The sequence below is a fragment of the Oncorhynchus keta genome, chromosome 22, assembly GCF_023373465.1.
Source record: "Oncorhynchus keta strain PuntledgeMale-10-30-2019 chromosome 22, Oket_V2, whole genome shotgun sequence".
Taxonomy (NCBI): Eukaryota; Metazoa; Chordata; class Actinopteri; order Salmoniformes; family Salmonidae; genus Oncorhynchus; species Oncorhynchus keta.
Window position 1 is genome coordinate 35997734 of NC_068442.1, and position 22484 is coordinate 36020217.

General features: G+C 45.5%; 1 protein-coding gene across 5 annotated transcripts in view; it reads left to right on the forward strand.

The window, feature by feature from the left end:
* Window positions 1-22484, forward strand: part of LOC118373934 (phosphatidylinositol 4-phosphate 5-kinase type-1 gamma-like) — an 88714-nt gene that overhangs the window by 22990 nt on the left and 43240 nt on the right. For all 5 annotated transcript variants that reach the window (XM_052475110.1, XM_052475108.1, XM_052475111.1 and 2 more), the window contains exons 2-6: window positions 12622-12653; window positions 13399-13485; window positions 14782-14912; window positions 15433-15550; window positions 20959-21111. In XM_052475110.1, coding sequence (XP_052331070.1) covers window positions 12622-12653; window positions 13399-13485; window positions 14782-14912; window positions 15433-15550; window positions 20959-21111 — 521 coding nt within the window. The remainder of the gene's footprint in view (window positions 1-12621; window positions 12654-13398; window positions 13486-14781; window positions 14913-15432; window positions 15551-20958; window positions 21112-22484) is intronic.

Consider the following 22484-nt stretch of genomic DNA (forward strand, 5'->3'; position numbering starts at 1 on the left):
GAGGTGGAAACATCATTCTTTGGGGATGCTTTTCTGCAAAGGGGACAGGACGACTGCACCGTATTGAGGGGAGGATAGATGGGGCCATGTATCGCGAGATCTTTTGCCAACGACCTCCTTCCCTCAGTAAGAGCATTGAAGATGGGTCGTGGCTGGGTCTTCCAGCATGACAACGACCCGAAACACACAGCCAGGGCAACTAAGGAGTGGCTCCGTAAGAAGCATCTCAAGGTCCTGGAGTGGCCTAGCCAGTCTCCAGACCTGAACCCAATAGAAAATCTTTGGAGGGAGCTGAAAGTCCGTATTGCCCAGCGACAGCCCTGAAACCTGAAGGATCTGGAGAAGGTCTGTATGGAGGAGTGGGCCAAAATCCTTGCTGCAGTGTGTGCAAACCTGGTCATGAACTACAGGAAACGTATGATCTCTGTAATTGCAAACAATGGATTCTGTACCAAATATTAAGTTCTGCTTTTCTGATGTATCAAATTCTTGTTATGCAATAAAATGCAAATTAATTACTTAAAAATCATACAATGTGATTTTCTGGATTTTTGTTTTAGATTCAGTCTCTCACAGATGAAGTGTACCTATGATTAAAAAAAGTACAGACTTCTCCATGCTTTGTAAGTAGAAAACACTGCCGATTTTGCAGGTTATCAAATACTTGTTCTCCCCACTGTATGTGAGAATGCTGTTCATCGACTACAGCTCAGTGTTTAACACCATAGTGCCCATGAAGCTCATCACTAAGCTAAGGACTCTGGGACTAAACACCTCCCTCTGCAACTGGATCCTGGACCTCCTGACGGGCCGCCCCCAGGTGGTAATAGTAGGCAACAATACGTCTGCCACGCTGATCCTTAACACTGGGGCCCCTGAGGGGTGTACTTAGTCCCCTCCTGTATTCCCTGTTCACCCTCGACTGCGTGGCCAAACACGACTCCAACACCAATAAGTTTGCTGACGACACAACAGTGGTAGGCCTGATCGCCGACAACGAGACGGCCTATAGGGAGGAGGTCAGAGACCTGGCAGTGTGGTGCCAGGACAACAACTTTTCCCTCAATGTGAGCAAGACAAAGGAGTTGATCGTGGAATACGGCGGACCGAGCAGGCCCCCATTAACATCGACGGGGCGGTAGTGGAGCAGGTCGAGAGTTAAGTTCCTTGGTGTCCACATCACCAACGAACTATCATGGTCCAAACATACCAAGACAATCTTGAAGAGGGCACGACAAAACCTTTTCCCCCTCAGGAGACTGAAAATATTTGGCATGGGTCCCCAGATCCTCAAAAGGTTCTACAGGTGCACCATCGAGAGCATCTTGACCGGTTGCATCACCGCCTGGTATGGCAACTGCTCGGCATCTTGACCGTAAGGCGCTACAGAAGGTAGTGCGAACAGCCCACTCTTTCACTGGGGCCAAGCTTTCTGCCATCCAGGACCTATATAATAGGCGTGTCAGAGGAAAGCCCATAAAATCGTAAGAGACTCCAGTCACCCAAGTTATAGACTGTTTTCTCTGCCACCGCATTGTAAGCGGTACCGGAGTGCCAAGTCTAGGACCAAAAGGCTCCTCAACAGCCCCCAAGACTGCTGAACAATTCATAAAAATCACCACCGGACAATTTACATTGACACCCCCCCCCCAGTCTACACTTGGTGTATTCGACGCATGTGGCAAATAAGGTTTTATTTGATCAGTGGTATATTTTGAGTCTAGGCAGTTTTAGTTAAACTTTTCCTTAATTGTTTACACACGTTTTCTGAATCTTTGGCCCATTTTCCCAAAACTCTAAACACACAACTGCACTGCATTCAAAACAGTTTTCTCTTTCCAATATTTTTTTTTGCATCAAAATGACACACACACGTCATGTGAATAGATCTGTCGACCAACCAACACACTGATGCGCTCAACACAAAACACTACTATGAATATCCCAGCAGTAGGTTTATGCCTTTTGGATTTTCAGTGTTACACTGTTACTGGTTGTGAAAGATTGTTACAGTAATGTATACCTACTCAAATATACATAAATAAACACACGCATGCAATAAAGTAACAAAAACAATATTGTCATTTATTTCCAAAATGCAGTATTTTTGAACACTTGTTCCTGTACGCATGTAACACTCCATAGCCAACAGGAGAAAAACATTCAGTCAGATAAAGGGTTTTCTACACAAAAATGAAAGTGGCTCATTCTTTCAAAACTCTTAACACCAAAACACATGCAAAATGTAAGAAAAAAGACATTAGGCTGCATCCTGCCTCCTATTTTGGTCTGGCCACAGCACCTCATCTACATCACAATCCATGTTCTCCATGGCTAAACAGCACATCATCTACATCACAAGCCATGTTCTCCCTGGCTAAACAGCACCTTATCTACATCACAAACCATGTTCTCCCTGGCTAAACAGCACCTCATCTACATCACAAGCCATGTTCTCCCTGGCTAAACAGCACCTCATCTACATCACAAGCCATGTTCTCCCTGGCTAAACAGCACCTCATCTACATCACAAGCCATGCTCTCCCTGGCTAAACAGCACCTCATCTACATCACAAACCATGTTCTCCCTGGCTAAACAGCACCTCATCTACATCACAAGCCATGTTCTCCCTGGCTAAACAGCACCTCATCTACATCACAAGCCATGTTTTCTCTGGCTAAACAGCAACTCATCTACATCACAAGCCATGTTCTCCCTGGCTAAACAGCACCTCATCTACATCACAAACCATGTTCTCCCTGGCTAAACAGGACCTCATCTACATCACAAACCATGTTCTCCCTGGCTAAACAGCGGGGAAAGAATCTTCTGGAGTGACGGATCCAGACGCCAAAAGCCCCCACATCAACTTCACCACATACACCTTCCATTGCCATGTCGAAAAAAACCTCTTCAATTGGGTTTAGTAATGGAGAATATGATGGGAGGTATAGAACAATAAATTGTGGGTGGTCGATGAACCAGTTGCAGACCAGAGCAGCCCGGTGGAAACTCATGTTGTCTCAGATGACAACATACCTGGGCTGCTCTGGTCCACCCCTCTGCTCGGCTGGAATGATGATGTCGTGTGTCCAGGAAAGTGATGAGAATGGCGGTGTTGTAAACATGTTGTAAACCAAGGTTTGCATGGTGATGGAGGACGCCTTGCTGGGTAATGGCTGTGCATATGGTGATATTCCCTCCACGCTGTACAGGGACATTCACTGTGGCACGGTGGCCAATAATGTTCCGTCCCCGTTTGGCTTGGTTGAAGCCAGCCTCATCAATGTAAATATAAACGTGCTGAATTACACCGGCATCCAGCTCCAAGACTCTGAATCAGACAACAAGACAGTATGTGACATAGACCTAGACCAGTCAATATGCTGAGGCACAATACACTGGGTTACAGTACTGTAATGTGTCTATACAGTGCTGATATGATAGTAGATTCACAGTATAGTACTTACTTGCACATATTCATAGCGGTGTTCTTTAACCCTCTCTGAGTGTTGCTCAAATGGCTCCCTGTAGACCTGTTTCATCTGGATTCGGTTGCGCTGTAATACACGGTCCAATGTAGACAAGCCCACCTGGTGAATGTTATTGAATATTGTGTTGTCTGCAATTATGTGGTTCTGGATTTCTCAGAGTCTAATGGTATTGTTGACCACCACCATGTTCACACTAGCGGTCTCCTGTTCTGGTGTGAACTGTGTCTTCCACCATGGCCTGGCCGTCTCTCAGTTCTGCAGAAGATCCACAAATATGATATGATTGGTTACAGTAAGCCACAATAATCTATTTTCTTTCCATATGAAATGACATTACTGTAACAGGCCAACAATCACTGAGTAACAAAGGCCTACTGATATGTCAGACTACAGTATACATACATAAAGAGCATAGATGGTATGTAACTTACCGGTTATCATTTCTGAATGTACGGATGATAGATGCAACAGTGTAGCGGCTCAGGTTGAGCTGAACTCTCTGCCCAGCCTCCCTCATACTCAATCCATGGTTGAGCACATGGTCAACCAATGTGGCCCCGATCTCATCTGAGACAACTGTCCTTCCTCATCCTCCTCTTCCTCCCCTTACTCTCACTCCTTCACCTATAGCTCTTGCTTCCCCATTGACTTCCATTTTCCTCTAAAACAGGAGAGCTCATCTGTGGCCTTTTTACAGTGCTAAAGCTCTGATTTATAAGTGAACATTTCAGCAACTAGTGTTTACACCTGTGAGGAGAGGGTGTTGCCAATTGGTGTATAGAGCTTGGCATTGTGATTGGCGTTGCTTTCCAAAGGGACTTAAGATATTTTATTTTTGAATGTTGTGCCTAATATAGAGAACTGTGTGTAGTGTTTTGCAAAAAGTGTGATATAGAACTGAAAACTGAGTGTAAAGCAGGAATTGTGCTTGCAATTTTTCAGACTTGGTTTAGGGATTTGGTACATGACTTTCAGGTTTCAAGTTCCAATTTTTGTGTGTTTTGGGGAAAAACTGTAAGTATCTTTCTCTGTGTTAAACTTGTTATTGAGTTATTCTCTCCATTCATTGATTTCAGAGCCAGAATGTCATTCCAGGTGTACTCTTAAAATCCAATAAACAAAACAGGCTTGTCTAGATTGTTCTGAAGAAAATCAACCCAATCAATTGTTACAGCAACCTGCGAGACCTAGCCGACAGTCCTTAAGCACCTCTGGGGACCTATCCCATTGATCTGAACTAGGTCAGACTGACACATGGATAATCAGCACTCAGAACATATGATGCAGAGGCACTCAATCCAGTGGTTTCAATCATAGCCGCATCTAAAAATATCCCAGTTTGGCTTATATAGCGAGGTTTCGCAGTTACACACGGACAATGTGAGGCGAGGTCACAGTATTGGTTCGGCTGTACACTGTCTTCTTTATTGATACATGGTCATTTTGTTTATTGTTTTGTCTTTTGTTTATTCTGGATTGGCTATGATCTCTGTTTGCTCCTGTGTTCAAACAAATGCCCTGATTTAGTGTTACTTTTTATACTTTATTTATTGAACTGCACCGTTGGATAAGGGCTTGTAAGTAAGCATGTGACAAATAAAATTAGATTTCATTTGGAACGAAGGCAGCATGTGTCTGTTGATTCCAGGCACACGTGCATACTCATAAAAAGCCAGTTGACCTCAATTGGGGAGTCATGGAAACCAGGGAATGGGGAGTGAAGAAGGGGAGCGTGTGCAGTCACGTCTGGGATGATTTGGCTTTGTTTGTGAGGATGATTGCATGAGAGCCAACAGCCGGCACTAAAGTACAATACAGCCATCTTCCATTGACGTCTGAGAGAGAAGGGCCAGGTGTTCTAGAGGAATAATTGTCACTAACACATTAGATGTGAATGAGATGTTAAGTCTCTACAATTTACCATATAAATTCTCCATACAGCAAACCCATAGCAAGAATAGGTGTATATAAACATTTATCAGTTGAAGTGTGTGATAGGGAGAGGTACGCCGGTAAGAAGAAGCTGAACTATCACACACAGTAAGCTTGTTCATTTTCCCCGGGTCTGTTAATTTCCGACACTTGGGTGTGGAAATGCGGAGGAAGGGAGAGGAACGAGAGAGAACTAATTTAGTTGATGGCCAGGGGGCCCTGAGGGAGTCACCCTGAGGCAGGTGACTGACGCACATGGAAATGAGAGAGAGGGGGAGGGAGAGAGGGGGGGGAGAGGACAACTTCAAAATGCCTTTGTCCCATGAGTCCCTCTGTCTCTCCCTGTCATCCACTACTAATGGACTTGCTGCTAGAAGCTTTGTGTGGTAAATGAGTGAGCAGATTACCTGGTCTGCTTAGTACTTCCCAGGAGTGGTTGGTATTTATTGTGATGAGTATTCTATATTTTCTCATTCTCCCTGTACAGGTTTGATGGCTGTACTACAGTGCATTCAAAAATTATTCAGACCCCTTGACTTTTTCCACATTTAGTTACATTACATCCTGATTCTAAAATTGATTAAATAGTTTTTTTCCTTCTCATAAATCTTCACACAATACCCCATAATGTCAAAGCAAAAACAGGTACTAGAAATGTAAAAAACATTAGAATAATATTTATCACGTTTACATAAGTAGTCAGATCTTTTACTCAGTATTTTGTTGAACCACCTTTGGCAGCGATTACAGCCTCGACTGTTCTTGGGTATGATGCTACAAGCTTCGCACACCTGTGTTTGGGGAGTTTCTCCCATTTCTTCTCTGCAGATCCTCTCTAGCTTGTGTCAGTTTGGATGGGGAGCATCGCTGCAGCTAATTTCAGATCTTTCCAAAGATTTTTGATCAGGTTCAAGTCCGGGCTCTGGCTGGGCCACTCAAGAACATTCAGAGACTTTTCCCGAAGCCATTCCTGCGTTGTCTTGGCTGTGGGCTTAGGGTTCTTGTCCTGTTGGGGTTCTGAGCACTCTGCATGAGGTTTTCATCAAGGATCTCTCTATACTTTGCTCCGTTCATCTTTCCCTCAACCCTGACTAGTCTTCCAGTTCCTGCAACTGAAAAACATCCCCACAGCATGATGCTGCCACCACCATGCTTCACCATAGAGATGGTGCCAGGTTTCCTTCAGACGTGACGCTTGGCATTCAGGCCAAAGAGTTCAATCTTGGTTTCATCAGACCAGAGAATCATGTTGCTCAAGGTCTCGGAGTCCTTCAGGTGCCTTTTGTCAAACATCAAGCAGGCTGTGAGGAGTTGCTTCTGTCTGGCCACTCTATCGTAAAGGCCTAATTGGTAGATTGCTGCAAAGATGGTTGTCCTTCTGGAAGGTTCTCCCATCTCCACAGGAACTCTGAAGCTCTGTCATAGTGAACATCGGGTTCTTGATCACCTCCCTGACCAAGGGCCTTCTCCCCTGATTGCTCAGTTTGGCCAGGCCGACAGCTCTAGGAAGAGTCTTGCTGGTTGCTGTATTTTTCAAATAATTTTTCTCAAAAACATTTGTATATTGCCCCATAAATTAATCTGTACTCCAATCAAAACTGGATTGTCTTTAGAGATAGATGGGAGGGGTTGATGGTAGCTGAAGGATGGGACGAAAAACAAACCAACGGTGTCTGTAAAATGTATATAGAATGTGTAAGCTGGAAGTAGAAGCCTAAGTGCTGTCCATTAGTTTAGTCCAATTAGGGGAGGGGTGGTATGGTTAGGGGAAAATAATATAGGGAAATAAAAAAAGGAATTTAAAAAACGGTACCAATCAAAAGTTTGGACACCTACTCATTCAAGGGTTTTTCTATATTTTGACTATTTTCTATGTTGTAGAATAATAGTGAAGACATCAAAACAATTAAATAATACGTATGGAATCATGTAGTAACCAAAAAAGTGTTAAACAAATCAAAATATATTTGAGATTCTTCAAATAGGCACCCTTTGCCTTGATGACTGCTTTGCACACGCATGCAATTCTCTCAACCAGCTTCACCTGAAATGCTTTTCCAACAGTCTTGAAAGAGTTCCCACATATACTGAGCACTTGTTGGCTACTTTTTCTTCACTCTGCGGCCCAACTCATCCAAAACCACCTCAATTGGGTTGAAGTCGGGTGATTGTGGAGGCCAGGTCATCTGATGCAGCACTCCATAACTCTCCTTCTTGGTCAAATAGCCTTTACACAGTCTGGAGCTGTGTTGTCTCATTGTCCTGTTGAAAAACAAATGATAACCACCGAGTGGCACAGTGGTTAAGGGCGCTCTACTGCAGCTGTGCCATCAGAGACTCTGGGTTCGCGCCCAGGCTCTGTCGTAACCGGCCGCGACCAGGAGGTCCGTGGGGTGACGCACAATTGGCCTAGTGTCGTCCGGGTTAGGGAGGGTTTGGCAGGTAGGGATGTCCTTGTCTCCTGTGGCGGGCCGGGCGCAGTGCGCGCTAACCAAGGTTGCCAGGTGCACGGTGTTTCCTCCGACACATTGGTGCGGCTGGCTTCCAGGTTGGATGGGCGCTGTGTAAAGAAGCAGTGCGGCTTGGTTGGGTTGTGTATCGGAGGACGCATGACTTTCAACCTTCGTTTCTCCCGAGCCCGTATGGGAGTTGTAGTGATGAGACAAGAAAATAGCTACTAAAACAATTGGATACCACGAAATTGGGGAGAAAAAGGGGTAATATTCAACAAAAAAAATGTATAATAATAATGATAGTCCCTCTAAATAACATTTTATTGTTCACATACACATGATTAGCAGATGTAAATGCGAGTGTAACGAAATGCTTGTGCTTCTAGTTCCGACAATGCAGTAATATCCAACAAGTAATCTAACAATTACACCTAATACACACAAATCTAAAGGGATGGAATAAGAATATGTATGCACATATATGAAAGAGCGATGACCGAGCGGCATAGGCAAGATGCTTATAAAATGGTATATAATACAGTATCTGCATATGAGATGAGTAATGTAAGATATGTAAACATTATTAAAGTGGCATTATTTAAAGTAGCTAGTGATCCCTTTCTGAAAGTGGCAATGATTTGAGTCTATGTAGGCAGCAGCCACTCTGTGTTAGTGATGGCCTTGAGATAGAAGCTGTTTTTCAGTCAGTCCCAGCTTTGATGCACATGTACTGACCTCGCCTTCTGGATGATAGCAGGGTGAACAGGCATTGGCTTGGGTGGTTGTTGTCCTTGATCTTTTTGGCTTTCCTGTGACATTGGGTACTATAGGTGTCCTGGAGGGCAGGCAGTCTGACCCCGGTGATGCGTTGTGCAGACTGCACCACCATCTGGAAAGCCTTGCAGTTGAGGGCGTGCAGTTGCCACACCAGGCGGTGATACAGCCTGACAGGATGCTCTCAATGGTGCATCTGTAAAGGTTTGAGGGTTTTAGGTGACAAGCCAAATTTCTTCAGCCTCCTGAGGTTGAACACTGTTGTCTTCTTCACCACACTGTCTCTCTGGGTGGACCATTTCAGTTTGTCCGTGATGTGTACGCCGAGGAACTGAACTTTCCACCTTCTCCACTGCTGTCCCGTCAATGTGGATAGGGGGGTGCTTCCTCTGCTGTTTCCTGAAGTCCACAATCATCTCCTTTGTTTTGTTGACGTTGAGGGAGGTTGTTTTCCTGACACCTCACTCCAAGTGCCCTCACCACCTCCCTGTAGGCTGTCTCACGTTGTTGGTAATCAAGCCCACTACTGTTGTGTCATCTGCAAAATTAATGATTGAGTTGGAGGCGTGCATAGCATGCACCCTTGTGGGGCACCAGTGTTGAGGATCAGCGAAGTGGAGATGTTGTTTCCTACCTTCACCACCTGGGGGCGGCCCGTCAAAGTCCAGGACCCAATTGCACAGGGTGGGTTTGAGGCTCAGGTCCTCAAGCTTAATGATGAGCTTGGAGGGTACTATGGTGTTGAATGCTGAGCTGTAGTCAATGAACAGCATTCTTACATAGGTATTCCTCTTGTCCAGATGGGATAGGGCAGTGTGCAGTGTGATGACGATTGCATCGTCTGTGGACCTGTTGGGGCGGTATGCAAACTGAAGTGGGCCTTGGGTGGCAGGCAAGGTGGAGGTGAAAAGAATCCTCTCAAAGCACTTCATGATGACAAAAGTGAGTGCTAGGGGGCGATAGTCATTTAGTTCAGTTATCTTTGCCTTCTTGGCCACCATTTTTCCTGTACCCATCTTGAAGCATGTGGGGACAGCAGACTAGGATAGGGAGGGATTGAATATGTACGTAAACACACCAGCCAGCTGGTCTGCGCATGCTCTGAGGATGCGGCTAGCAATCACAGAGAAATGCCTGAAAATCTGTAGCTTGATAACACCTGCAGTGACAATTTTAGCATGTCAATCTTGGTGGGGCAAACTCCACATTTCTTGATGTTGATGCATTCCAGCAAAGCCACTCCACAACACTAAACAATAAACAAATTGCACTAAAAGAGAAAGAGGCCCGAGTTCCCGAATTGGAATTCCGAGTTAGATGACCGTTCAAAACATATATTTTCCTAGTCGGAGCTCATTTTTTCCCCAGTTGTCTTGAACTCACTGAAGTCTGAGATTCCCCAGATCTGAGTTTCCAGTTGTTTTGAACACGGAAGAAGTTATGCTAAATTGACAGCATGGCCAATGTATTCAACATTTTCTGGCCCATGGTGTTGACATGATCAAAGCTATGGTAGATATAATGTGATTTGACATTTTATCTGTGGCCAATGACCTTGAGCCTTCTAGGATGGGCACTTCTAATGTAATGTTTGAGCTCTAACTGTAGATTATTCAGTGGTGTGGTCTCCCCATGAGTGACAGAACACTGAGCTAATCACGATGCACCAACCCCTACGCTCTGTATTTTCTGCTGGCTGCCCCACCACCACAGAAAGCACTAATCTAGGCTGAAACACCTGCATTTTCTTACTTAAGAAAGCAAAAAAGAGACGGCTTTATTGATTTATTCTTAATTTTTTACATTGTTTGCAAACTGATATGTGACCTGTATTAATGCCAAAATACCATGCAAAACAGGCTAAACAATTAGGGCCCTGAATGACAGGTTCCAGCTGAACACCTGTAGCATAATAAGAACGGATGTAGAGTAATAAGAACACATGTAGCGTAATAAGAATGGGTGTAGAGTAATAAGAACACCTGTAGCATAATAAGAACAGGTGTAGAGTAATAAGAACACCTGTAGCGTAATAAGAACACCTGTAGCGTAATAAGAACGGGTGTAGAGTAATAACAACACCTGTAGAGTAATAAGAACACCTGTAGAGTAATAAGAACACCTGTAGCGTAATAAGAACACCTGTAGCGTAATAAGAACAGGTGTAGAGTAATAAGAACACCTGTAGAGTAATAAGAACACCTGTAGCGTAATAAGAACAGGTGTAGAGTAATAAGAACACCTGTAGAGTAATAAGAACACCTGTAGCGTAATAAGAACACCTGTAGCGTAATAAGAACAGGTGTAGAGTAATAAGAACACCTGTAGAGTAATAAGAACACCTGTAGCGTAATAAGAACACCTGTAGCGTAATAAGAACACCTGTAGCGTAATAAGAACAGGTGTAGAGTAATAAGAACACCTGTAGAGTAATAAGAACACCTGTAGCGTAATAAGAACACCTGTAGCGTAATAAGAACACCTGTAGCGTAATAAGAACACCTGTAGCATAATAAGAACAGGTGTAGAGTAATAAGAACACCTGTAGCATAATAAGAACAGGTGTAGAGTAATAAGAACACCTGTAGAGTAATAAGAACACCTGTAGCATAATAAGAACAGGTGTAGAGTAATAAGAACACATGTAGCGTAATAAGAACGGGTGTAGAGTAATAACAACACCTGTAGCGTAATAAGAACGGGTGTAGAGTAATAACAACACCTGTAGTGTAATAAGAACGGGTGTAGAGTAATAACAACACCTGTAGCGTAATAAGAATGGGTGTAGAGTAATAAGAACACCTGTAGCGTAATAAGAACACCTGTTGAGTAATAAGAACGGGTGTAGCGTAATAAGAACGGTTGTAGGCATGCAGAAGCAAAATGGCTCTTGTCTAGTAAGAAGATACACAGGGAAACAACCCCACTGTTCACAGGGCGAAATGACAGGGGGGCTGTTTATAAAGGTGACAGGATCAGAAAACCTTCGGGTCTGCCCGGTAACAAGGAGGACAGGCTCCTCTCTCCTCGCTCTAATCATCTGCATTGGTGTGGTTGGATGTAATGTATTTTCTTTATGCAGTGTTCCAGCCTGCAGAATGATTGCATTGGCGTGTGGTTAAGGTTTAAAATCAGATTCTATGACTTTGGTCACTAGCTGGAACCGCCACAATCTGCGGAGATGCCTCCAGTGCAAAATTCATGACAATAAACGCCAACTTGCATCCACTGGTGGTAGGCATGCTTCAGCAATGCATCTTGAAGGAGTAAAACACCAAATCAGAGACCATGCAGCTTCTGCCCTTCACAACCTCCTGTCATCACACACTTTGCACGGCTGGTGAATAACACATTCTCATTCAAAATGTATTTTTTTTAGGTCATTCCAATTGCATATTTACTGTCTGTGTTAATCATTTTAAATAGACAAGCCTAAAATAACAGTGTTGGTCAGTTTTAAACGCCTCAGTCAGTCAGTGTCTTGACTCTTGATGTAATCAGCCCCTTGGCATCTGATGTTCAATCATCCCAGTAGCAGTGTGTTGCGCTGTGTACGCTCCCCTCTTAGTCTACTCCTTCATTATGCTAAGTGAGTTGAGAAATTAGCTACAATTATGGATCTATTTGAGGCTGGCTGAAGAGAACAGGACAGCAGAGCTCACTGATCCATTCCTTTGTTTATGTGGCTCTGTTTTCACATCATATGGCTTTATGAAATGCTAGGCTGGGGATAGATGGTACTGACTAGACTACCAGGAAGAATATGGATGGTATATTGATTTGGTAACCGTTCCTTCCAGTACCTGCCCCATTGTTATTTGACACTGTTATTACATAATGTGTACCCTATGGGATTCCTCTTTGTTCCTTCGAACACTGATTATGTGAACTAATGGAATCCCTCATAGGTCTAATGCTCTCTTTCTCTTTGTGTCTCTGTCTCTCTCGGTCTCTCTCTCTCTTTCAGATTTTTCTGCTAGAAAAGCACACATCACTGAGGTAATGTACCCACCTTTACTTTGTATTTAGCCCATATGACTGTGAAATACAGCTGACTGACATGCCCTCTATTTAAACCCCCCTCCTACTGTCTGTGTTCTGCTACACACACCATCTCCTGCTACTTTCATCCCCCTGCCTGCACTTCAATCCTTATGCTGTTTGATCTCTCTACTACTACACTTCATATAGAGGCTTCAGTATGCTCGCGGGCAGTGTGGGAATCTTCATAGGTACTGCCCCGGTCATATATTAGGTACTGCCTCGGTCATATGCTGTGTTATAAGCCCCTTTCATTTTACAATCTGCCCTGTGATGAGAAGTGCCCCCTGTCAGTTTGTCTGTGTAATCTGGGAGGGGTTAGAAAAATGGGCATAAAGGGGAGACTCAGTTCACTCACAAGGCTTTTTAGTGCCATATTTACTAAGCAGTAGCACCTGTGTTGAGTTTGCATCTGTAATTATCACGGGAATAGAAGACAAACTAAATCAAAGCTAAAAAAAAACATGAAACTGACCCCGTTGTCCTCGTTCTTCTATTGATATTCAGTTTACCTTTCATTCCTCCTTTTATGTGTTGTTCCCTATTGGAAAGAACAGGTGCAAACTTCCCACAGGCACTGCAAACGCTTGATAAACCTGGCCCATAGCTCGGCATCAGGTGGTGTTAGTGTTTTCAGCCCATAGAAGTGAGTCAAAATCTAAATCTGTGTCTTAATCACTCTGCTCCATCCTCTGGCCAACAGCTGCCTGGTGTCTCAGGCCTACCAGGCCAGGGGAAGAGGATGGGCCACAGGGGAGTGGACGCGTCCGGAGAGACCACCTACAAGAAGGTAGGCAGCATCTCCCCTGATTCAATTAGTCAATCAATTACATAGTAATAACATATAGTACCTGCGCCTTGAAATGACAACCTCCCACAAGAGCAAGCAAGTCAAGACACTGGCACAAGAAAACTCACCTGGTAATGGTCCTGTATGCATAATTAGGCTACAGCTGTGAGCAAGCAAAGCAGGGAAGAGAACCGTGAAAGCCTGCACTCTGTATGTTTACATTTACGTCATTTAACAGACACTCTTATCCAAAGTGTGACTTAGAGAACAATTAGGGTTAAGTGCCTTGCTCAAGGGCACATGTGTCGCCTAGTCGACTCAGGGATTTGAACCAGCAACATTTTGGCTTCTGACCCAACGCTCTTAACCACTAGGCTACCTGCCGCCTGTTCCACTTATACTAATGTGAGAAGAGATAAAGACACAGCAGAGCAGACACAGTGTGTCTCACTGAAAACCAGCCTGATGGAGATCTACTGAGACCTGATTGAGCTTGTCTGTCTGTCTGTCTGTCTGTCTGTCTGTCTGTCTGTCTGTCTGTCTGTCTCTCTCTGTGTCTGTCTGTCTCTCTCTGTGTCTGTCTGTCTGTCTGTCTGTCTGTCTGTCTGTCTGTCTGTCTCTCTCTCTCTCTCTCTGTCTGTCTGTCTGTCTGTCTGTCTGTCTGTCTCTCTCTCTGTGTGTCTGTGTCTGTCTGTCTGTCTCTCTCTCTCTGTGTGTATGTGTCTGTCTCTCTCTCTCTGTGTGTATGTGTCTGTCTGTCTGTCTGTCTGTCTGTCTGTCTGTCTGTCTGTCTGTCTGTCTCTCTCTGTGTCTGTCTGTCTGTCTGTCTGTCTGTCTGTCTGTCTGTCTCTCTCTCTCTGTCTGTCTGTCTGTCTGTCTGTCTCTCTCTCTGTGTGTCTGTGTCTGTCTGTCTGTCTCTCTCTCTCTCTGTGTGTATGTGTCTGTCTCTCTCTCTCTGTGTGTCTGTCTGTCTGTCTGTCTGTCTGTCTGTCTGTCTGTCTCTGTCTGTCTGTCTGTCTGTCTGTCTGTCTGTCTTGTCTGTCTTGTCTGTCTTGTCTGTCTTGTCTGTCTGTCTGTCTCTTTCTTTAGCACATTAGATGATGCGTATTCTGGTGTGCATGGTTGAGCGAGTCAATGTTTTGGCTCTTCATTGTGGAGTACAGTCCCCTCTGAGAGCTGAACTAATGGAGCTAGTAAATCAGAAGATTTCTCAATTCATATAAATGAGCTGCAGTCCACCAAGCTCAGAATAGTTTTATCTCCACTAACCCCTACTGTCTGTCTCCTCTCCCCCAGACCACGTCGTCTGCCCTGAAAGGTGCCATCCAGCTGGGCATCGGCTACACAGTGGGCAACCTGAGCTCCAAGCCTGAGAGAGACGTCCTCATGCAGGACTTCTATGTGGTGGAGAGCGTCTTCTTTCCCAGGTAACTAAATCAGATCAGATCAAAGTTTATTGGTCGCGTATACAGTTCTGCAGATGTTATCGCCAGTGCGGTGAAATGCTTATGATTCTAGCTCCAACAGTGCAGTAATATTTAGCAATACAATAACAATACACACATAAGTAAAAGGGTTAGGGTTAAAAAAAAGTAAAAAACATAACAAGAAATTAAGACATAATATGAATGAGCAATGTCAGAGTCCGGAATATAAATATATATGTATGTGAATGGTGTATATTGACTGTATGGACAGTATATTCATAGAAAATATATGTACTGCAGGAGTTAATTGCTAACCACACCATCAGGGCAGTACATAACTTCGTAAAATCATTAGAACGAGACAGTCACGTCATCCAGGCCTCCGATCACATCCCTGATCCTGGACATGTTATTTTGATAGAAAGCAATATATATTCATATATTTACACTAGAATAGTTCCTTAGTTCATACATAGTTGTCCCGTATCTAAAGGCCTTTCTCCCCTTCTCCCCCATCCAGTGAAGGCAGCAACCTGACTCCTGCCCACCACTTCCCAGACTTCCGTTTTAAGACGTATGCTCCCGTGGCCTTCCGCTACTTCAGGGAGCTCTTTGGGATCAGGCCCGATGACTACCTGGTAAGAATAGGGAAATCTAACATTTTTAAACCATGACAACAGACATGAACACATTGCATGACGTTAACATATTAGATGAGGGAGGGAGGGACAGGGAGGGTTGGAGAGAATGAGAGACAGGGAGGGTTGGAGAGAATGAGAGACAGGGAGGGTTGGAGAGAATGAGAGACAGGGAGGGTTGGAGAGAATGAGAGACAGGGAGGGTTGGAGAGAATGAGAGACAGGGAGGGTTGGAGAGACAGGGAGGGTTGGAGAGAATGAGAGACAGGGAGGGTTGGAGAGAATGAGAGACAGGGAGGGTTGGAGAGACAGGGAGGGTTGGAGAGAATGAGAGACAGGGAGGGTTGGAGAGAATGAGAGACAGGGAGGGTTGGAGAGAATGAGAGACAGGGAGGGTTGGAGAGAATGAGAGACAGGGAGGGTTGGAGAGAATGAGAGACAGGGAGGGTTGGAGAGAATGAGAGACAGGGAGGGTTGGAGAGAATGAGAGACAGGGAGGGTTGGAGAGAATGAGAGACAGGGAGGGTTGGAGAGAATGAGAGACAGGGAGGGTTGGAGAGAATGAGAGACAGGGAGGGTTGGAGAGAATGAGAGACAGGGAGGGTTGGAGAGACAGGGAGGGTTGGAGAGAATGAGAGACAGGGAGGGTTGGAGAGAATGAGAGACAGGGAGGGTTGGAGAGAATGAGAGACAGGGAGGGTTGGAGAGAATGAGAGACAGGGAGGGTTGGAGAGAATGAGTGACAGGGAGGGTTGGAGAGACAGGGAGGGTTGGAGAGAATGAGAGACAGGGAGGGTTGGAGAGACAGGGAGGGTTGGAGAGAATGAGAGACAGGGAGGGTTGGAGAGAATGAGAGACAGGGAGGGTTGGAGAGACAGGGAGGGTTGGAGAGAATGAGAGACAGGGAGGGTTGGAGAGAATGAGAGACAGGGAGGGTTGGAGAGAATGAGAGACAGGGAGGGTTGGAGAGAATGAGAGACAGGGAGGGTTGGAGAGACAGGGAGGGTTGGAGAGAATGAGAGACAGGGAGGGTTGGAGAGAATGAGAGACAGGGAGGGTTGGAGAGAATGAGAGACAGGGAGGGTTGGAGAGAATGAGAGACAGGGAGACAGGGAGGGTTGGAGAGAATGAGAGACAGGGAGGGTTGGAGAGAATGAGAGACAGGGAGGGTTGGAGAGAATGAGAGGCAGGGAGGGTTGGAGAGAATGAGAGACAGGGAGGGTTGGAGAGAATGAGAGACAGGGAGGGTTGGAGAGACAGGGAGGGTTGGAGAGAATGAGAGACAGGGAGGGTTGGAGAGACAGGGAGACAGAGAGGGTTGGAGAGAATGAGAGACAGGGAGGGTTGGAGAGACAGGGAGACAGGGAGGGTTGGAGAGAATGAGAGACAGGGAGGGTTGGAGAGAATGAGAGACAGGGAGGGTTGGAGAGAATGAGAGACAGGGAGGGTTGGAGAGAATGAGAGACAGGGAGGGTTGGAGAGAATGAGAGACAGGGAGGGTTGGAGAGACAGGGAGGGTTGGAGAGAATGAGAGACAGGGAGGGTTGGAGAGAATGAGAGACAGTGAGGGTTGGAGAGAATGAGAGACAGGGAGGGTTGGAGAGAATGAGAGACAGGGAGGGTTGGAGAGAATGAGAGACAGGGAGGGTTGGAGAGAATGAGAGACAGGGAGGGTTGGAGAGAATGAGAGACAGGGAGGGTTGGAGAGAATGAGGAGATTTTGGGAGAGGGAGAGATGAGCAAAGAAATACTATGTGGATGAATAGGGATATTAGGCAGGAAGAAGAACAGAATAGGGAGGGTGAGAGGAGAAACAGTATGCAGAGAGGAGGAGGGACACAGAAGGGTTGGGTTGAGGAGAGGGGCAAGGTATAAGAAGGATGGGTAGAGATGGTTAGGCCAGACGAGATCTGGTAGAGAGGTTAGGTCAAGGAGGAGACAGGGTGAGTCACTGCTCCTCCCTGAGTGGGCAGCAGACTAGAAGCTCCACAGCACATACATACAGTGCATTCGGAATGTATCCAGACCCCTTTACTTTTTCCACATTTTGTTAGGTTGCAACCTTATTATAAAATGTATTAAGTCGTTTTTTTTATCCTCATAAATCTACACACAATATCCCATAATGACGAAGCAAAAACAGTTTTTTTAGAAATGTTTGCTAATTATTATTTTTTAAATTAAACTGAAATATCACTTTTACATAAGTATTCAGACCCTTTACTCAGTACTTTGTTGAAACACCTTTGGCAGCAATTACAGCCTCGAGTCTTCTTGGGTATGACGCTACAAGCTTGGCACACCTGTATTTTGGGAGTTTCTCCCATTCTTCTCTGCAGATCCTCTCAAGGTTTGTCAGGTTGGATGGGGAGCGTTGCTGCACAGCTATTTCCAGGTCTCTCCAGAGATGTTTGATCAGGGTTCAAGTCCAAGCTCTGGCTGGGCCACTCAAGGACATTGAGACTTGTTCCTGAAGCCACTCCTGTGTTGTCTTGGCTGTGTGCTTAGGGTTGTTGTCCTGTTGGAAGGTGAACCTTCGCCCCAGTCTGAGGTCCTGAGCACTCTGGAGCAGGTTTTCATCAAGGATCTCTCTGTACATTTCTCCATTCATCTTTGCCTCAATCCTGACTCGTCTTCCAGTCCAAACATCCCCATAGCATGATGCTGCCTCCATCATGCTTCAGGGATAGTAGGGATAGTGCCAGGTTTCCTCCAGACATGATGTTAGACATTCAGGCCGTAGAGTTCAACCTTGGTTTCATCAGACCAGAGAATTTAGCTATTCATGGTCTTTAGGTGCCTTTTACTGAAGAGAGGCTTCCTTCTAGCCACTACATAAAAGCCTAATTGGTGGAGTGCTGCAGAGATGGTTGTCCTTCTTGAAAGTTCTCCCATCTCCACAGAGGAACTCTAGAGCTCTGTCAAAGTGACCATCGGGTTCTTGGTCACCTCCCTGACCAAGGCCCTTCTCCCCTGATTGCTCAGTTTGACCGGGCAGCCAGCTCTAGGAAGAGTCTTGGTGGTTCCAAACTTCTTCAATTTAAGAATGATAGAGGCGTTTGTGTTCTTAGGGAACTTTGATGCTGCAGAAATGTTTTGTTACCCTTCCCCAGATCTGGGGCTCCCGAGTGGCGCAGCTGTCTAAGGCACTGCATCTCCGTGCAAGAGGCGTCACTGCAGTCCCTGGTTTGAATCCAGGTTGCGTCACATCCGGCCGTGATTGGAAGTCCCATAGGGCGGAGCACAATTGGCCCAGCATCGTCCGGGTGGCCCGGGGTTGGCCGTCATTGTAAATAAGAATTTGTTCTTAGCAGACTTGCCTAGTTAAATTAAATAAATAAATCAAATCTGTGCCTTGACACAATCCTGTCTCAGTGCTCTACGGACAATTCCTTTTGATCTCTTGACTTTGTTTTTGCTCTGACATGTACTGTCAACTGTAGAACCTTATATAGACCGGTTTGTGCCTTTCCAAATCATGTCCAATCTATTGAATTTACCACAGGTGGACTCTGATCAAGTTGTAGAAACAGCTCAAGGATGATCAATGGAAACAGGATGCACCTGAGCTCAATTTCGAGTCTCATAGCAAAGGGTCTGAATACTTACGTAAATACGTTTTTTCTGGGGGTTTTTTATATACATTTACAAAAATGTCTAAAAACCTGTTTTTGCTTTGTCATTAAGGGCGATTGTGTGTAGATTGCTGAGGAAATTGTTTTCTTTAATCCATTTCAGAATAAGGCTGTAACGTAACAAAATGTGGAAGATGTCAAGGGGTCTGACTACTTTCTGACTGCACTGTACCTCTGATTAGTGTGTGTGCGTGTGCGTGCGCGTGCGTGTGTGTGTGTGCGCCGTGTCTCTGTGTATGTATACTTGTCGGAGTAGGATACATACATGTCCTTGTGTGTGTTTTGATATGCCATAATAATGCAGTCAAAGTGTGTGTGTGTGTGTGTGTGTGTGTGTGTGTGTGTGTGTGTGTGTGTGTGTGTGTGTGTGTGTGTGTGTGTGTGTGTGTGTGTGTGTGTGTGTGTGTGTGTGTGTGTGTGTGTGTGTGACGGGCACAGCTTCACCCCTCATGGCCCTTGTCACGTTGTTTCTGTCTTGCCTGACTGGCTGTGTGTGTGTTCGTCTGTGAACATGCCCCTCCTGCCTTCTAGACGATATGATTATACAACTGCCTGTGTTTTTAGGATGCTGTCATGCTCCTGTGTGTATTAGGTGTCTGTCTCCCTCTGAGAGGTCTGCATTTATTGTGTGTGTTTGTGTGTGTGTGTGTGTGTGTGGGGCCCTGGGTGTGTGTGCAGTGTTCCTGCCTCAGTGATTAATCACAGTGCCTGGAGCTCAAGCTCTCTGCACTCAGGGTCTTGCTCTCCCTTCCTTCCTGCCTCACTGTCTCTCTCTCTTTCTCTTCACTCTTTCTCCCTTCCTCCATTCTCATCTTTCTCTGTTTATTTATTTCTCTCTTTCCCCTCTCCCCTCCTTTCTCTCATTTTCACTCTCCTTCCTCTCTCTTGTGCTCTGTCTCTCCCTGCTCTTATCTTCCCCTCCTCTTGTCATCCCCTATTCCCCATACTGTCTGATTGGGATACGCCTGCAAGAAGGGATGATTCATCAGGCTGTGCATTTCAGAGGGTGATGGATTGTGGTGAAACAATTAAAAGCTTAATATCTAACCCCCAAAATGTATTTGTTTTCAATCTGACAATTTATCATTTCAGTTGGTTAAAAGCACTGAAAAAATACAATCTGTCACGGTGTGGTGTGTGTGTGGCTCTCTATCCCACAGCCTGCTGCCCACTCCCTCCCTCTCAGTCCAGACCTGCTGTCATCAGTGAGCAGCACAGCAGGCTCTGTAGCACCCTGACTGGGAGTGTGATCTCCCCCACCAGACAGGCAGGCACCCCGGCACGCCTGGAGAGAGACTGGGAAGAGAATCAGGAGAGACAGGAGGGGCAGAGAGGGTTGGAGAGAATGAGGAGATTTTGGGAGAGGGAGAGATGAGCAAAGAAATACTATGTGGATGAATAGGGATATTAGGCAGGAAGAAGAACAGAATAGGGAGGGTGAGAGGAGAAACAGTATGCAGAGAGGAGGAGGGACACAGAAGGGTTGGGTTGAGGAGAGGGGCAAGGTATAAGAAGGATGGGTAGAGATGGTTAGGCCAGACGAGATCTGGTAGAGAGGTTAGGTCAAGGAGGAGACAGGGTGAGTCACTGCTCCTCCCTGAGTGGGCAGCAGACTAGAAGCTCCACAGCACATACATACCTCCGATTAGTGTATGTGCACGTGTGATGTGTGTCTCTGTGTATGTATACTTGTCGGAGTGCATGTTTGTACTTGTGTGTGTTTCAATATGCAAAAATAATGCAGTCAAAGTGTATGTGTCTGTGTGTCTGCAGTACTCCCTGTGTAACGAGCCCCTGATTGAGTTGTCCAACCCCGGGGCCAGTGGCTCTGTGTTCTACCTGACCAAGGACGATGAGTTCATCATCAAGACCGTTATGCACAAGGAGGCCGAGTTTCTACAGAAGCTGCTGCCTGGCTACTACATGGTGAGATATGACCCCACACACTCACAATACACACACAAACACACACACTGCATCGTTCCACTCACTCACATACTACTCACAAGAGGCAATCTTTTCTGATGAATCGCACATCTCGTCGGTCCTTGTCACGTATTGGCTATTGCAGCAGATTACCACACGGGTTCCACTCCTATCAGCTAAAAACAAGAAGTGGCTCCACTGGACAATTGAGGAGTGGAAAAACATTTCCTGATGAATCCCTGTTCCTGTTGCGTCATGCTAATGGCAGAGTCAGGATTTGGCATAAACAGCGTGGGTCCATGGCCCCATGCTACCTGGTGTCAACTGTACAGGCTGGTGGTGTAATGGTTTTCGGAATGTGTTCCTGGCACATGTTAAGTCCCTTGATACCAATTGAGCAAAGTTCAGGCTGTTCTGGAGGCAAAGCAGGTCCGACCAGGTACTAGTGTATGTCCATGTTTCTATTTTAGATTTCTATTTTCCGTGGGGATAAGCTTGTGTATATTCATGTACTAACAGGCATGGAAACCGAGCAGGAATTTACCCTTGTTTGAAGGGAAATGCCCTGAAGCATTAGTCTATGACAACAGGAAGACATTTACACTGACCTTTTCCACCATTTTGGCTCCAGACCATTGCAGTTACACGATTCCAATGGGTGTTAGGTGTGCGTGCTAATGAGCCATGAGGGATTGTGAGCCATGCGGGTTCACTGTGGCCTGAGGCCATAGCAAACTGAGACTAAGACTGAGACACATAGTGGGGACAGGCAGGCACACAGAGAAGCAGTAGAACAGCTCTACACGTCTGCTGACAGGACTGGGTTGGACTGGGGGCCTGATGTAAAACATGGTGATGTAACAAACGTCAGTGCCACCACCTCACACTTGTTTTCCACTCTCTCATAGCATCATTCTACATGCCTGTTTTCCCCCCATACTTTTGTAATTAGCAATGCCAAGCTCGATTCTCTGTCATGCTTTCACTTGCTCTTACTCTCTCTCTCCCTCTCACATCCCAGTACACCACACTTTTATTGCATGCTTTAAAATTACCTTATTTGTATATATTTTTTAAAAACATTTTTTGGGAATGTGGAATTTGGAATCTCTTACTCTCTCTCACATCTTTCTTTTTCTCACCCTCTCACATCTCTTACTCTCGCTCTCCCTCTCACATCTCTTACTCTCTCTCTCTCTCACATCTCTTACTCTCTCTCTCCCTCTCACATCTCTTACTCTCTCTCTCTCACATCTCTTACTCTCTCTCTCCCTCTCACATCTCTTATTCTCTCTCACATCTATTACTCTCTCACCCTCACATCTTTCTTTTTCTCATCCTCTCACATCTCTTACTCTCTCTCTCCCTCTCAC